This window comes from Mus caroli, chromosome 2, assembly GCF_900094665.2.
Source record: "Mus caroli chromosome 2, CAROLI_EIJ_v1.1, whole genome shotgun sequence".
Taxonomy (NCBI): domain Eukaryota; kingdom Metazoa; phylum Chordata; class Mammalia; order Rodentia; family Muridae; genus Mus; species Mus caroli.
In genome coordinates, this window is record NC_034571.1 from 169,731,477 (window position 1) to 169,746,912 (window position 15,436).

Genomic DNA, 15,436 nt, shown 5'->3' on the forward strand with positions numbered 1-15,436 from the left:
GCGGTGGGGCATGCCTTTAATCTTGGCAGTTGTGAGGCAGAGGCAGGTGAATCTGTGAAATCAAGGCTAATCTTGTATGTATAGAGAATTCCAGGCTAGCCTCATCTACATTGTGAGCCAACCAGAGCCACATGGAGAGACTCTGGAAATAGAACCTGGAGCTGGAGAGCTGGCTCAGTGGTTAGAGCACTGGCTACTTTTCCAAGGCCAGGGTTGGATTTCTAGTACCCACGTGGATCTGACACCCTCTTCCGTCCTCCTCAGGTACAAGGGACACATGTGGGACACATACATATGTGCAGGCAAAACACTCGTACATATAAAAATTTAAAAATGTTTTTTTAAAAGGAAAATGCAATTAAGGATTTTCAACACAGTAGGTAAACAACAGAACAGACAGAGCCAACAGGGACATTCTCTGAGGGGACATCCTCTGAGGGAAGGCCACTGAGAAGACAAAAGGAAAACACAAGGTGTTTTCAGACAGGGACCACTGCAAGAGGGCACAGAAGAGGACAAGGAAGACTATGGCTACCCAGTTAACAAAGACACGTGCATTCTGAGATCTCAGAACTAGAGACACCCCCCTCCACACTTCCGGCTGAATCCACAGGGTACACAGGCAGAGGTCATAAAAACACAGCAGCAACACCAACATCAACTCAAGGAACCCTGGCCCGACAAGGTCCTAATGCTGACCCAGGTAAAGAATTCCTCCAAAGGTCTGAAGGCATAGTCATCAAAAAAGAATCAAAGCCAACAATGCCCTAGCTCAGCAGCCGTCTTCCAAAGGTGACTGGCAGACGGTCACCCACTAAGTGGCACACTGCGGAAAATGGAGAGCGGTCCAGTGGAACAAGGGGCCGTGAGAACAGGAACCGGGAACAAGAAGGTGATGGAGACGCTGGACAGAGACAAGTGTCCCAGGTGGGAGGGCTGTGGGGCTGAGGACCAGGTCATGTGGGGAGGAGCAGGGTATCTCCGAACATCTGGGTCTGCCTGAGCCAGGCAAACCTGTGACAGAATGCAGGCTGCCAGGCCTTGTGGGACACCCTGTCATCACAGCTGCCATAGAGGCTGAGACAGAAAGTCTGCCCAGGGTACAGAGTCAGAGACAAGCCTGTGCACAACACAAAGCAAGANCACTGGGCTGGGGCTCACTGATACAGTGCTTGCTTAGCATGCACAAGACTTAGCTTCTTCATCAGAGGTAGAGTCATGGTATGGACAGGTGGGGGTGAGGACCACACTGGATAGACAGGATGAGGGGAAGGCGGCAATGAGACCTCCCCTCTCTGCTGCAGTAACAGAAGACCTCATCTCTAGGGAGGCAGCAAGTGATGAATGGAAGAATGCATTGGCTGGTTTGAGAGCACAGGCTGGAGCTCTGAGATAATATTTTGTTGAAGTCTGTGGCTCTGGGGAAAATGCCAGCATACGCCTATTCCTCAAGCCCTGAAAGGAGGGCTGGGCTCAGTTCAGGCCTGAACATGTGAGACTGGCACAGTGGTGAGCCTCTCCCATCAGGTAAGGATGGACCCAGATGCTGGGCCCCACTTCCTCTAAGGCTAATTTGGCTTACTAATGGGCCTCATCCATTCCTGGCCATAGGGAGCTGTACTCCCACTTGGCATTTAATTTCCCAGGGCAATCAGCAGTGCCTGGAGCCGCACTGCCAAAGACTCATTTCCATAAGTGTCCCCAGAAGGCCAGGACTGCAGCCTGCCTGCCTGAGTCCTTCAGCTGGGGACACCGTGCCGAGAGAGAGAGAGAGAGAGAGAGAGAGAGAGAGAGAGAGAGAGAGAGAGAGAGANGAGAGAGAGAGAGAGAGAGAGAGAGAGAGAGAGAGAGAGAGAGAGAGAGACAGAGACAGAGACAGAGACAGAGACAGAGACAGAGACATATCCTTCAGCTGGGGATACCACGCCATACCTGCTTAAGTTGCTCTGCAGGAGACAGCTTCATCAGTGTGTGTGTGTGTGTGTGTGTGTGTGTGTGTGTGTGAGCACGCGTACATGCAAGCTCTCATCCCAGTGTCTTAGCTTCACCTACTTCCTCTATAACCTGGAGCCTGTAAGGCCCCAGGAGAGACCCTATACTGAGTTCAGCTCAAGACTTAGGACCAAAAACTTTGAGGCAATGGGGGTGGCAGGTAAGCTGCTTGCATCCTGTGGGAGTGTCCTGGGGCACGCTGAGGGGACAGGGGAGGGGGCTGCCTGGCCGATGTACTGGGTAGGACATGAGTGTCTCACATGGGCTACCCACTGCCAGCTCCATCCTGCATCTCTATCCCGGCCACCTCCAGCTCTGCCCTGCGGCTCTATCCTCGCCTGTCCCTGCTTTGTTCTGACTCGTGCCTCGTGGAGGTGGAGAGTGATGGATCCTGGCTACCTCCTCAGAGCAGCTGTGCTTACTTATGCCCACAGGGCCTTGTCTGTTAGAAGCTCAATATTTGGCTGCTGCCATTGGGGAGGGAAGGGAAAAAGAGGAAAGGAGGGGCGATGCCGAGAACAGCTTCCAGGCAGAGTAAGGGCTATGGTGTCAGGCTCTGGTCATCCATTTAGGTAAGGGCTTACTGGGGGAGTCAGGCCACCAGAGGCTCTAGACTCAGATACAAATTGTGTGGTGGCATCTGGTGGTGGGTGGAGTAGATACTGGGTGCTTCTGCCTAATCAGCTGGCTCTGGATGGGTTATGGGAGCTTGGCTGTCAGGCCCAGGGCCAGGCTAAATCACTGCTTACTTACAAGAGCTTACATGAGCACTGGGTACACTAAATGGGGAACACTTGCTGCTCCTGCCCTTGACCTTGGCCCTTGCCCTGAGTGTGGTGAAGGAAGGAGAAAGGCAACAGAGAGTCTTTGTACCCTAAGGAAGTACACAAAGCGGAGCTGGGGTGGGCTTCCTGGACAAATGGGACACATCCACCTGGGGATACAGGTATGTGCCAAGGGACCATGGCTATCACTGATGCCCATCCCAAAGGCCCTGGGTCCGTGGCATCAGGTAAGTCGCCACTCAAGACCAGGACAACCTGAGAGGCTCACATAGTTCTACCTCTTCAGAAGGGGAAACAGAGACTCGGTGTAGCAGCCAGTGCAGGTCCCATTGGGAAATCAAAGCTGTGATGGGCGGGTAGGTAGATGAGAACAGAGAGACAGACAGAGAGCCACAGGTCTCACCTGAAAGGATCCAATGGGTCCTTGGCGTCACAGACATCTGCGTGGCCATGACAGACACAGCGACCACCAATGCTGATATCTTTGATGCTGTAATAATACTACAGTGGAGGCCATGAGCATTAGGTGTCACCTGACCATGCCACCTACACCAACCCCCTGCCCCAGAGCTTCTACGAGTCTCTAGCCACACCCACGTACTCACCCTGCGAGTGACTGTGGGGTCCCGCAGCGCCTTGCCCATGAGGTGGCCCAGTAGCGTGTTGGTTCGCAGAAACCGCAAGCGGATGTTGGTGGCTTTGGTGAAGTCTCGAAGTAGTGGTGAGTAGGAGAAGTTCAAGGCCCCAGGGCGCCCATTTACCAAGGACACCACGATCTGCAGAAGGTGGGGCGGATGAGGCCAGGCTCAGAAACAACAGGGACCCACCACCCCCAGACAAGCACAGCTGTGCACTCCACCTCGCCGTTCTCCAAAGGCACTATTCGTGAGTATTCTGTGGTACAGATAACATCGTCGTCCTGCGTGATGCGCTCTAGAGTCCGAGGTCCAAACCGCTCCAAACAATCCCTCTTGGAGGCTGCAGGAAACGGGTAAGAAGGTGGGCTAACAGATGCCAGATACAGACTCCCATCCTGGGCCCCAGCCTAGCATCCCTGTGCTGCCTACACACTCTGAAACACAGATTGCTGCCCCATGTTCTACTGACCAGCAGACGTTATCAAACAGACAACAAAACCCTAGCTAGGGGCTGGAGAGATGGCTCAGAGGTTAAGATAAGCACTGGCCGTTCTTCCAGAGGTCTTGAGTTCAATTCCTAGCAACCACATGGTGGCTCACAACCATCTATAATGAGATCTGGTGTCCTCTTCTGGTCTGCAGGCATACATGCAGACAGAATGCTGTATACATATAACTCTTTTTTAAAAAAATAAATAAATCTTAAAACAAAACCCTAGTTCAATGTAGACTGGATGGCAGAGCCTTTGCTACCACAATGCCCAGGCCTCTCTCTTTCTGGGACATGCCAGAGAATGGTGTTCCTTAACTTCTCTGCAGGCACAGTCTGCAGTTGTCCCTTCTTACTCTTGGCCAGGGAGTTTTGGGGGACGTGTCACCAGGCCTATCTAATCAGAGTACCCCCACCCTGCCAACAAAACTGGTCAGGTGGCATGTGGCCGGCCGGGCCTGCCAANAACTCCAGCTGTCTCCTGCCACAGGCAGTAAAGCTGGCAGGAGGTAGGCCCACAGCTGCCAGGGCTGCTTTGTTACCACGGGAGCAGCCTGAGCTCAAGCCTATCTAGAGGAGCCATAAAATGGCCCAAAGATTCCTGGTAACACCAGTGTAACACCATCTATGTCCAAGGTCAAGCGTGGGAGTTGATAAGCTCCCATCTACCCCTAGGTGGCGCTGGCAGCAATGAACCCTAAAGAGGCCATCACAGGGGTCAGGGTTTGCTTGGCATCAGGGGCCTTGAAGCAACTATAGGTCCACCGCAAGGACTTCTCCAGTCCTGCAGCTAAGGACACTCACAGGCAAAGAACTGCCACGGCTGATAAGTGTGACCGAAGTCTGTGGACCGCTCCAGCACCCAGAGGTCAGGCCGAGGTGAGTTGGCAAACTTGATGAGTACATAGGCCACATGGAACACCTGCAGGGGACAGGGGGTGTGACGTCAGACACTGGGTCCCTCCATGGAGCTTCCCGCACTCTTAGGTGTGAGGTACAGCAGGCGATGCAGAGGCAGGTCTGTGACGAGATCTTCAGGTTTGACTCTGAAATGTCTTCCCCAGCAGGCTCCTGTTTTGAAAGCTTGGTCCCAGCTGGTGGCACCATTTTGGGGACACATGGGCTATTCTGAGGACATGTGGAACCCTTAGGAAGTGAGGCCTCACTGAAGGAAGTGGGTCACTAGGAGCCTTGAAGACCTAGTTCCTATCCACCATGACGCGACAGGCTTTGACAGCATGCTCCCGTTGCCATGGACTGAGGTGCACACTTTTAATCCCAGCTCTCGAGAGGCAGAGGCTGGAAGATCTGAGTTTGAGGCCAACCTGGTCTACATAGTAAGTTCCAGGATAGCCAGGACTATTACAAAGAGAAACCCCGTCTCAGGAAAAAAAAAAAAAATCTGATACCAAAGTAGTTAGGCTGCTGTTATCACTAAAGCTAATTACATGGTCCCCAAACTCTGGAACTGGTGTGAAAGGAATGTGGAAGATTGGGAAATGTAGGTTATAAGAGTCTAGAAGCTGAGCTGGAAAGATGGCTCAGTGGTTAAGAGCACTGGCTGCTCTTCCAGAGGTCCTGAGTTCAAATCCCAGCAACAACATGGTGGCTCACAACCATCTATATATGAGATCTTGGGCCCTCTTCTGGCACGCAGGTGTACATGCAGATACTCAAACATTAAATTTTAAAATCTTTAAAAAAGAAAAAAAAGAAAAGGAGAAGTCTAGAAGCTGGAGGTAGAGCTTGCTGGGCCATTCTGATGCAAGCATGAACACCAGGACCTCAGTAGAAATACAGGCAATGATGCCAACAAGGAGATACCTCCCTGCACAAAGCATGTCTCACATGATAACCTGACTCCCATCCCCAGAGCCCAACATGAAGATGGAAGGAAAGGAGGCTCCACATGTGTACCACGGCCCACATACACATACACACATGCACATAAATACACATAAAACATAATAAAGCAATGTGGACAGGAGGCTGGAGAGGCGGCTCAGCTTAAGAACACAAGCCGCTCTTCCAGAGAGCCCAGCTTTGATTCCTAGCACCCACGTGGAAGCTCACAAATTTGTAACTCGGGTCCTGGGAGTTTCAACACCCTCTTCTGGCACCAGGCTTGTATATGTGGTACACAGACATGAGGTTTCAGATTAGAACAGTTATCCCATAGAAAATCAGACTGGGGTCATTCTGGGAAGGCCATCTGTCCACATTTTGCCTGTGCCCAGAAATTGTGAGAGAAGCTAAATTCAAAAGGAATGAACTAATGAACGTTGTGGGGTAAAGGTCAGCATAGCTATCCAGGCCGTGTCGTGGTTATTGCTGGCTGCCTTCGGTCAGATTTACAACCAGAATCAGGAAGAAAAAAAACGGAGCAAAGATGTAGAGGATGGGGCTGGTGAGATGGCTCAGNGGGTAAGAGCACCCTACTGCTCTTCCGAAGGTCCAGAGTTCAAATCCCAGCAACCACATGGTGGCTCACAACCATCCGTAATGAGACCTGACGCCCTCTTCTGGTGTGTCTGAAGACAGCTACAGTGTACTTACATATAATAATAAATAAATAAATCTTTAAAAAAAAAAAAAAAGATGTAGAGGATGTAAGTATAGTGGAAAGGCAGCTCGTTTAAATATAATTAAGAGACTAGCAACCTTAATTAGAAGTTACATAATTAGCACTTGGAAAATAAGAAAGGTCCCTGGAGGCCTTCAATGCAGTAAGGTGACTTCATCAGGTTCCACAGTGAAACCGTCAGCTCTCCTGAAAAGCTGCTGCCCGTGGCAGAAGGCTACCTAGGAACATGGCCTCACGGTCTCAGGTATCTGTAGCTGTACACAAGGGGCCCACCTGTTGCTCAGGCTGGTGACAGATAGAAGGTGGCATCACCTATATGGTAGCAGATTTGCTGGAGTGGAGTTATGGCGTCACAGAGGCTTCTACCAAGATTTCTGAGAAAAGCCCATCAGGTTTCTAACAGAGTCAGGTTCCAAACGAAGCCCAAGCTATAGCAAGGACCTGACCATTGGCGAAAAGCTACAGGCACCAAGTGGAGTCAACCCCAGAGAAGTTATGTAGTCTGCCAACAGCAAGCCATTTGGACAGGGCCACCTGCGTGGCAGAGCTCGGATTGCCACTGTATGCCACAAATGTTGAGCATAAAGCTACAGGATTTAATGTTTGTCCTTTTTACTTTGATCATTCTTTCCTTTTAGGATAGGAATGTCAGGGTTTTTTTTGTTTGTTTGTTTTTGTTTTTTCGAGACAGTATTTCTCTATATAGCCCTGGCTGTCCTGGAACTCACTCTGTAGACCAGGCTGGCCTCGAACTCAGAAATCCACCTGCCTCTGCCTCCCAAATGCTNGGATTAAGGGCATGCGCCACCACTGCCTGGCACACAGTTTTTTTGTTTTCTTTAAAGATTTTATGTATATGAGTACACTGTCACTATTTTCAGATACACCAGAAGAGGGCATCAGATTCCATTACAGATGGTTGTGAGCCACCACGTGGTTGCTGGGAACTGAACTCAGGATCTGTGCTCTTAACAGCTGAGCCACCTCTCCAGCCCTGTGATGCAACACTTTTAATTGCAGCACTTGGGAGGCTGAGGCAGGCGGATCTCTGTGAGTCTAAGGCCAATTTGGCCTACATAATGAGTTTCAGGACAGCCAGGGCTATATAGTAAGACCTTGTCTCAAAAAAAATAGATAGGTAAATAAATTTTTAAAAAGGAATGGTACTGTTATTTTATACTGGAAGTAGCTTTTAGTTCTTACAGATGTTAAGAGTCTGCCCTGAGTCCAGAGGATACTTTGAGCTTTGGAATTTGTGAAGTGTTGGAATTGCTAATGCAATTAGCAATCAGGGCTTGCTAGGGCTCCTCCACAGCCTGGCCAGTCCCAGCCTTGAGCTCTCAGCCATCACAGGACACCTTCTCAGCAAAGCACTCTGATGGATTAACAAACCACCTTCGCCCTGAACATCCCACGGGCCATCCTCTCTTCACAGGCTCCCACCCACCACCTTCCTCAGACTACCTCGCTGCCTAACTCTACCAGCTGTGGTCCCCCCTCACCTGAAGGACCCCAACTTCACTGTCACCACAGGTATCAATCTTATCTCTGCCAACAGGTGTACGCAAACTACCTCAGCCCAAGGGTAAGATGAAGCAGGAAGTTCCTTATTCATCTGTACTGAATGCTGCCTGCCAGAAATGAAGTCCTTGGAATAAAGGTATTGGGTGCGCAATTTGCCCGTTTCGCTGCCTGGGACTGGGCTGCAGCTCAATGCTACAAAACTTTTCAAGAATATATGAAGCCTTAGATTCCATCCCAAGAAAAACACACACCTCAACACTCCTCATTCACTCTTGGCCTGCACCTAGGTTTCCTATCACCTGCTATCTACCTGCATGCCCAGCTCAGCCCACAGAGCTGGCAGGCCAGCCTCAGACCTCTCTTCCTTCCTAAATGCTTCAGGGAGAGCCCAAAAGCAGCCTCTCCAGGATCGGCCTCTCCTGTGCTGAGGGGGGGGGGGGGGGGGGAGTGGTTTCCACAGCCCGTGCACAAGTCTGAAAGCTGAGAAGAACGCACCTACGCACACCCAGGTCTTGGAGACTGGTGTGAGATGAACAAGAAAGGGGAGAAGCCATCGTCCAGGCTGGGATCTGTTCCAAGCGCTGGAACTAAGGAGGCCAGTGGTGTGAGCAGGTCAAACCTGGCCTGCACAGGGTTAGAGCCCCCCTGCTGGCTGCTGCCCCAGCTTCTCACCAAGAACAGGTGGAGGTCAGCAGGCTTAAAGTGTGTAGGACCCCTTGGGGAAGGGGCACCTCGTGGGGAAGGGGGACCTCTGCTCCAGGCTGTATTAGCTTGCTTTCTGTCACTGCGATGAAGCACTGACGGGAGGCAGGAACTGAAGCAGAGACAGGGAAAAATGCTGCTTATTTTAAGTGGCTTGCTTCCCTCCTGGCTTTCTCAGCTACCTTTCATAAATAACCCAGGCCCACCTGCCTAAGAGTAGCACCACTCACAATGGGTTAGGCTCTCCCTTCAACCATGAGTCAGGAAAATGTCACACAGACATTCCCACAGGCCAGTCTGAGGGAGGTAATTCAATCGAGATTCCCCTCTTTCTCGTTTTTTTCTACATCTAAGTTTGCATCAACTTGACAAATAAACCATCACTATTAGACCATAACCCTTCTTTTCTGCTTTTTTTTTTTAATTTATTTATTTATCATATATACAGTGTTCTACCTGTATATACACCTGCAAGCCAGAAGAGGGCACCAGATCTCATTACAGATGGTTGTGAGCCACCATGTGGTTGCTGGGAACTGATCTCAGGACTTTTGGAAGAGCTGGCAATGCTCTTAACCTCTGAGCCATCTCTCCAGCCCCATAACCTTTCTTTTCTAACCTCGTTCCATGATTCTTTCAACCCTAGGGTCCCCACTGTAGCTGAGNCTGCACCTTCACCAGTGGACTCTCCTGGCAATGACAAGCCTCAGCTTCTGCCCATGAGTCCTTCAGTTCGGTAGCTTTCATGACACCAAAGCCAGTACCATGCAGGAGACTCTTATACGTTACCAAGTTTAGCTTAAGGAAAAGCCTTGAGGGGCTGGAGAGATGGCTCAGCAGTTAAGGGCACTGACTGCTCTTTGGGAGGCTCCAGGTTCAAATCCCAGCACCCACAAGGTAGCTCACAACCATCTGTAACTACAAGATCTGACGCTCTCATGTAGACACACATGGAGGCAAAACACCAATGCACATAAAATAAAGGCAAATACATTTCTAAAAAGACCACATTTAGGTAAGAAAGAAAGAAAAAGCCTTGGCCCCACGGACTGCAGCTGCTGTGTGCTGGCCCGGAGGGAACGCTTCCCAGACTTCACCCCAGTGATGCTGGTCTTTTCCTAAACGATCATGGCTGATTTCTCAGCTCCAGCCAGTGAGCATCAAATGCCCCAGGAAGGCAGAATTTGCACATCTGTGGGGCTGGTTTCTTGTTAACTTTAGTCCCAGAGGACCAGAACCACAGAAGCCCTTCTTGTAGTTTTTGGAAACATGGTTTCTCGGTGTAGCCCTGGCTGTCCTGGAACTCACTCTCTCGGTCCATCAGACAGACCTCGAACTCACATAGATCCATCAGCCTCCAGCTCTGAGTGCTGGGATTAAAGGCATACACCACCACGCCAGGCTAAAACCACAGATTCCTAACTCTAAATACCACATGCAGGGCTGGTGAGATGGCTCAGTGGGTAAGAGCACCCGACTGCTCTTCCGAAGGTCTGAAGTTCAAATCCCAGCAACCACATGGTGGCTTACAACCACCCGTAATGAGATCTGATGCCCTCTTCTGGTGCGTCTGAAGACAGCTACAGTGTATTACATGTAATAAATAAATTAATTAAAAAAAAAAATACCACATGCATGACTCCAGTAGAGTCTGAGAGGGACTCTCAGGCTTCCTCTGAAATCTCACAAACCGGGCCTCCACTGTCCAAGGCCCTCAGCAACCTTATCTTCAAAGGCTCCACCACAGTTCATTAAGTATGAACCCAAAACTCCAAAATTCTCCCCCTTCTTTCCACAAGATAAAGACACCAAAAACAACATGGGTGAGGTCAGCCCAGCAATGCCCTCTCCCTGGTGCGAGCTCCTCTCTTAGTCTGCTCTGTCACTGTGCAAAAAAACAATAGAAAGCAACTTGGGGAAGGGATTGGCTTCATCTTACACGGAAGGAAGCCAAGGCANAAACCAACACTGCTTCCTAGTTTGTTCCCCCTGGTCCTTCTTAAATAACCCAGGCCCACCTTGGAANAGCACCACCCCTAGTGGTCTGGGCCCTTCTACAGCAGTCCATTGTCAAGAAAATGCCCCACAGGCCAATCTGAGGGGGGCAATTCTTCAGCTGAGAATCCTTCTCATAGCTGGGTGGTGGTACATGACTTCAATCCCAGCACTCAGGAGGCAGAGACAGGTGGATCTGAGTTCACTGCCAGCAAGGTCTACAGAGCTAGTTCCAGGACAGGGAGGCCTACTCAGAGAAGGGGGAAGGGAGAGAGGGAGGGGAGAAGGAGGAAGGGAGACAGACAGACAGACAGACAGACAGGGAGACAGAGACAGAGAGACAGAGACAGACAGAGTCACAGAGGAGACACAGACAGAGACACAAAGAGACAGAAACAGAGAGTCATAGACAGAAACATAGACACACACACACACACACACAGGGACTGACCGACTCCAGGCAGGCAGTGCACCAGGACCCCAGACAGTTTGAGCAGCCCTTGCTGAGATAAAGGGGTGGGACCAAGCACAGCCACTCTCCCCCAGGGTAGGGGCACAGGCCTATTCACAGGCTGCCAGTTCTGAGGTCATTGTCCACTTCCCTAATGGGGTGGGGGGAGGGCAGGGAGACCCCACCCAGCTGGAGGAGGGATTCTGGCCTCTTCAGGGACAACTTACTTTGTACCCTGCCTCATGCCACAGCCTCTTGTGCCCTGTGGCCCCAAACTGAAGGTCAAGCAGGTCCAGCAGGTCTGGGATTGTATAATGACAGAGGGACCCTTGTGAAGAAGACAGGCCAGGGACAGCAATCGGGACACTGGCTGCCCCTGGGAGCTGGCAGCCCGGCCCTCATGAGTCCCTGGGGCCCACCCCCGCCTTTCCCTGGGCCCAGCTCCCCGCTGCACCCTTGCTAGAAGCTCTGGCCTTCCCCAGTCAGCTGGCCCTGCATTTTTCCCAGCTGAGAGCACTTTTACAAACACCAATTCCAAGCTGCTGATGGGCAGAGTAAGGGCACATGGAAACTTCTAAGCCTGGGCTGGGATGGGATGGGATGCACTTAGCCACCCACCTCTGTCTACCTGTCAGGTTAAGCCTGTCAACTGTCCTCAAGGGCTTGCTGGCCGCAGACACTGGAGGGCAGGAAGGCTATGCCCTCACACCTCTCATCAGTCTCCAACCTGGTCCCTGCTCCCAGGACTACAGCAGTGCCCGAGGTATGACCCGGGAGGGGCACAGACCCCTGGCTTCAGCCCCTCCCCCGCCACGCCTGCTCCTCTCAGCTGCCAAGGCAGCCTGACCTTTCTGCTGCTGCACAGCTCTTTGCAGAGGGAAAAAAATGTCTTTTAAAGCAAAAAGCAAACAAAAGCTGGCGGTTATTTTTAAAATTCTTGCTATTTTGGGGCAGGCACGTCTCCAGGGCAGCAGCCGGGGCCAGGCTCTTGGCCCACCATACCCCTTTACCCGTGTCCAGCCAGATCTCACAGGGCCAAGACTCCAAAGGAGGGGTTGTGCCCATAACCCTGCCTGACAGGGCTGGCAAGCATCCCATAAAATAAGCTGGCCATCCTGGATGGGAATACAGGGCAGGCTCCAGGTTCAAGGGACCATGTGGCCCTATGAAGCCATTTCTGCACCATAGGGAGAGGGAAAGGTACTCAGAGAAGCATCCAACATTATAACTCTATGATATGAAGAATCCAGGGCCCCAATGAGAAGATGGACTTGTCTCCTGGGTGGACAGAGGTGGAGCCAAGGTCGCCAACCCTAGAACCACCTGGCACAAGAATGGAAGGAAGGCCAAGGAAAAAGCCAGATGGCAGTTAAGAACACTGACTACTCTTTTAAAGGTCCCAGGTTCAAATCCCAGCACCCACACGGCAGCTCACATCAGTCTGTGACTCCAAAATCTGACACCTTCACACAGACACACATGCAGACAAAACACCAATGCACATAAAGTGAAAAAGGCAAGTGGGTTTGGATATCACACATGTGAGGGTGAGAGGAGAACTGGTGGGGGCTTCCAGGCCCTGCGACGTAGGCACATACAAGGTAAACCTCCTGGCAGGCAACGTCTTAAACATGGATACGGCTTCACTAAGAGGGAAGCTACAACTGGTGCCTCCAGGGAAGGAGCAGCGATCTGCCCTGAGTTTACAGCCTAGTTCTCCCCTGGNCCCAGGGTCTAGGGAGCCCCAGGCTGGGCGTAGGTGGCTGTGACCTGTCCTGGGCTGAGGGGACCAACCCACAGTTCTAGTGGAGTGACTCAGCGGGTGGCCTGTGACTCAGCCTGGACCCTGCAGGAAGAAGGCCCATTGCCAATTCCCGGGGACAGGCCAGGGTCCCAGGCGGTGCTGGGCGGAGGCAGGAAGCCCTTCCTAGCCCCAGGCATCCGGCTAATGCCCTGACCACTCCCTTCAGATCAAGCTAGAGCACCTGGACCTTCTGAGCCCTCTAAGACCTTGAGGAGTCCAATCCAGCCCTCAGTCTCCTCTCCTCTCCTCTTTCTCCACCATGATCACCTANAAATCTGCTGCCACCAGACGGAGCTGCATTGGCACAGCCATGATAGGGTCTGCTCAGGGTTAAAAGGGCAGAGCCATCCCTTCAACAGACCAGGGAGTCCAGAAACAGGCACTGTGTGGACTCCACCCCAAGAGTTGGGGGAATGGAAAAGCCCTGAGAGGCACCAAGCAAGCCCACCACTCAAAATCAGGAATAAAAACAAATAAAATGGAACCTGGGTGCCGCTTAGTGATGGGGTGTTTGCTTACTGGCATGTGAGGGCCTGGGCAGACTGCAAGAGTCAAATAATACAGTAAGAGCAAGGGATGGAGGTTGGTATGGTAGCTCGTGCCTGTAATCTTAGCACTCAGGAGATCGAGAGGCAAAGGGTTCAAGGTCATCCTTGGCTACTTAACATGTTCAAGGCCAGCCTGGGCTACTTAACAGGTCCAGACTGGGCTACAAGAGATGCTATCTAATAAGAATTACAAAAAAAAAATAAAAACTGGTGGTACACACCAAGAACAGATAGCTGCCTGGGGCCACATGTGTGTTGTAAGCCCAGCAGAGAGAACGGGCAGAGGGGACAGCAGGTTGTCAACTGTGGGGGTCCCAGCTAAGCAGATAACAAACAGCCCTCAACACCCCAGCTGGCCTGAGCTCTCAGCCCCTCCTGCCTGTGTGGATCAGCCTGGTCAGGCCAGAAGGTCATCAAGTGGGGCAGAGGAAGTAAAGTTGATCCCAAGGGGACCCCCCACGGCTGAAANCCAAACAGTTTAGTCTCCACTGAGAGGTACAGGGAGCTCAGAGAGGCCAGCACAGTGGAGTTTGTTTAAAACCACAGAAAACAGGAAGGCTTTGGGGGCTGCCAGGGCATGGGGGGGGCACNGGGGTCAGAAAGGGTGACTTAGGAGTGTGCATCGTTCTATTCAGAGTGTGAAGGGATCACTGCGCGAGAGACAGCAGTATGTGGCTTCTGAGAGCCAGTGTGGCAGCAAAGGAGCAGAGTATCCAAGGGGGGGGGGGGGTGAGAAGGGGGAAGGGGTGGGTAGGAGGAGGCCACAGAGGGCAAATGGGAGAGAAGTAGGGGAGGGAGGTTGACAGAGGAGACCTAAAGGGAGGCAGAAGGGGTTGGGGGAGAAGAAGATAGATGGAGAGGTATGCACGAAGTGTGAGCATGAAGCAAGCAGTAAGGGAAGGAAGGTGGCTCCAACCCAGGGTTGGTCTGAGAACCTGCCTGCATAGACCCCTACTCTACCCTACCCCTTCGAGTCCAGCTCAAGGAGTCAGAATGGCACAACCCTGCACCTGTCCTGGCCACTGGACTCTGTAACTTGTAACTTAAGCCTGGCCATGACTACACTTCCTGCCACTTCCCTGGACAACCCAAGCGGTCTCAGGACATTGGCCACATGGCTGTGTGCCCAGCCAGGCCCAGGGAGCCATGCCAGAAGCTTCAGCCTCATGACCACTAGCAAGCGGCCCGAGACCTATCCACAGAGCCCCAACCCGAGGGAAGCAAGACAGGGCGAGCCTACAGGACACCTGACGGTCAATGTGCCACCTTGCGTGCACATCATTGTCCCAGTCCCAGAGAAGACGATGTNGGGCAGGGGGCAAGATCCAGGTCATAAAGCCATCCCTGGGGCACAGGCCCCTCATCCTAGCCTTAACCAGCTTTAACCGGCTCAGCCCTCATCCTAAGTGCCCTCACTGTCCCTGTCTAGACCACCCCCTTTCCTTGCCCTCAGTCTGGCACCTCCAATGTGTCCTGCAGTTCAAGGCCTTTGGGGCTNGGTCTCCTGTAGCCTGTACACTAGAAGGAAGAAAAGAAGACCCTGTATCAGGAAGGAGACTAACACTCCTCACCTCTTTGAGCTGACCTGGGAAGGGGAGCTGATGCTACAGGCGAAGAGGAACCATAGCTGATAACCCCGTGCAGTCAGGTTTCGAGGGAGACAATGGAGGAAAAGGACACGGGCCAACTCATCCCTGCCTGCTGGGGGGTTGCCATGAGGCCTGAGCCTGGCCCCCTGGCACAGGGTCGGACTCTGGAGAGAGCAACCTGACTACTGGGCCCCAGAAACTTCCAGATAAACACAAGGAGATAAAAGAGTCCCTCTGCAACCCTTGGCAAATCAGGCTGAGTTTCAGGAAACTTCCTTTGTCCTCAGCTGAAACCTCTTCCAGGGGACCCTCCCCAACAGAAAGACTCCTCTTT

General features: G+C 52.0%; 1 protein-coding gene across 1 annotated transcript in view; it reads right to left on the reverse strand.

The window, feature by feature from the left end:
* The window catches only part of LOC115029113 (laminin subunit alpha-5-like), a 14,412-nt gene extending 9,493 nt beyond the window's left edge, over nucleotides 1–4,919 (reverse strand). Inside the window, exons 1-4 of the mRNA XM_029468665.1 lie at nucleotides 4,710–4,919; nucleotides 3,637–3,755; nucleotides 3,383–3,553; nucleotides 3,181–3,278 (exon numbers count right to left, since the gene is read on the reverse strand). Of these exons, the coding sequence (XP_029324525.1) occupies nucleotides 3,181–3,278; nucleotides 3,383–3,421 (137 nt within the window). The 5' untranslated portion in view covers nucleotides 3,422–3,553; nucleotides 3,637–3,755; nucleotides 4,710–4,919. The remainder of the gene's footprint in view (nucleotides 1–3,180; nucleotides 3,279–3,382; nucleotides 3,554–3,636; nucleotides 3,756–4,709) is intronic.
* Nucleotides 4,920–15,436: the final 10,517 nt, after the last annotated feature.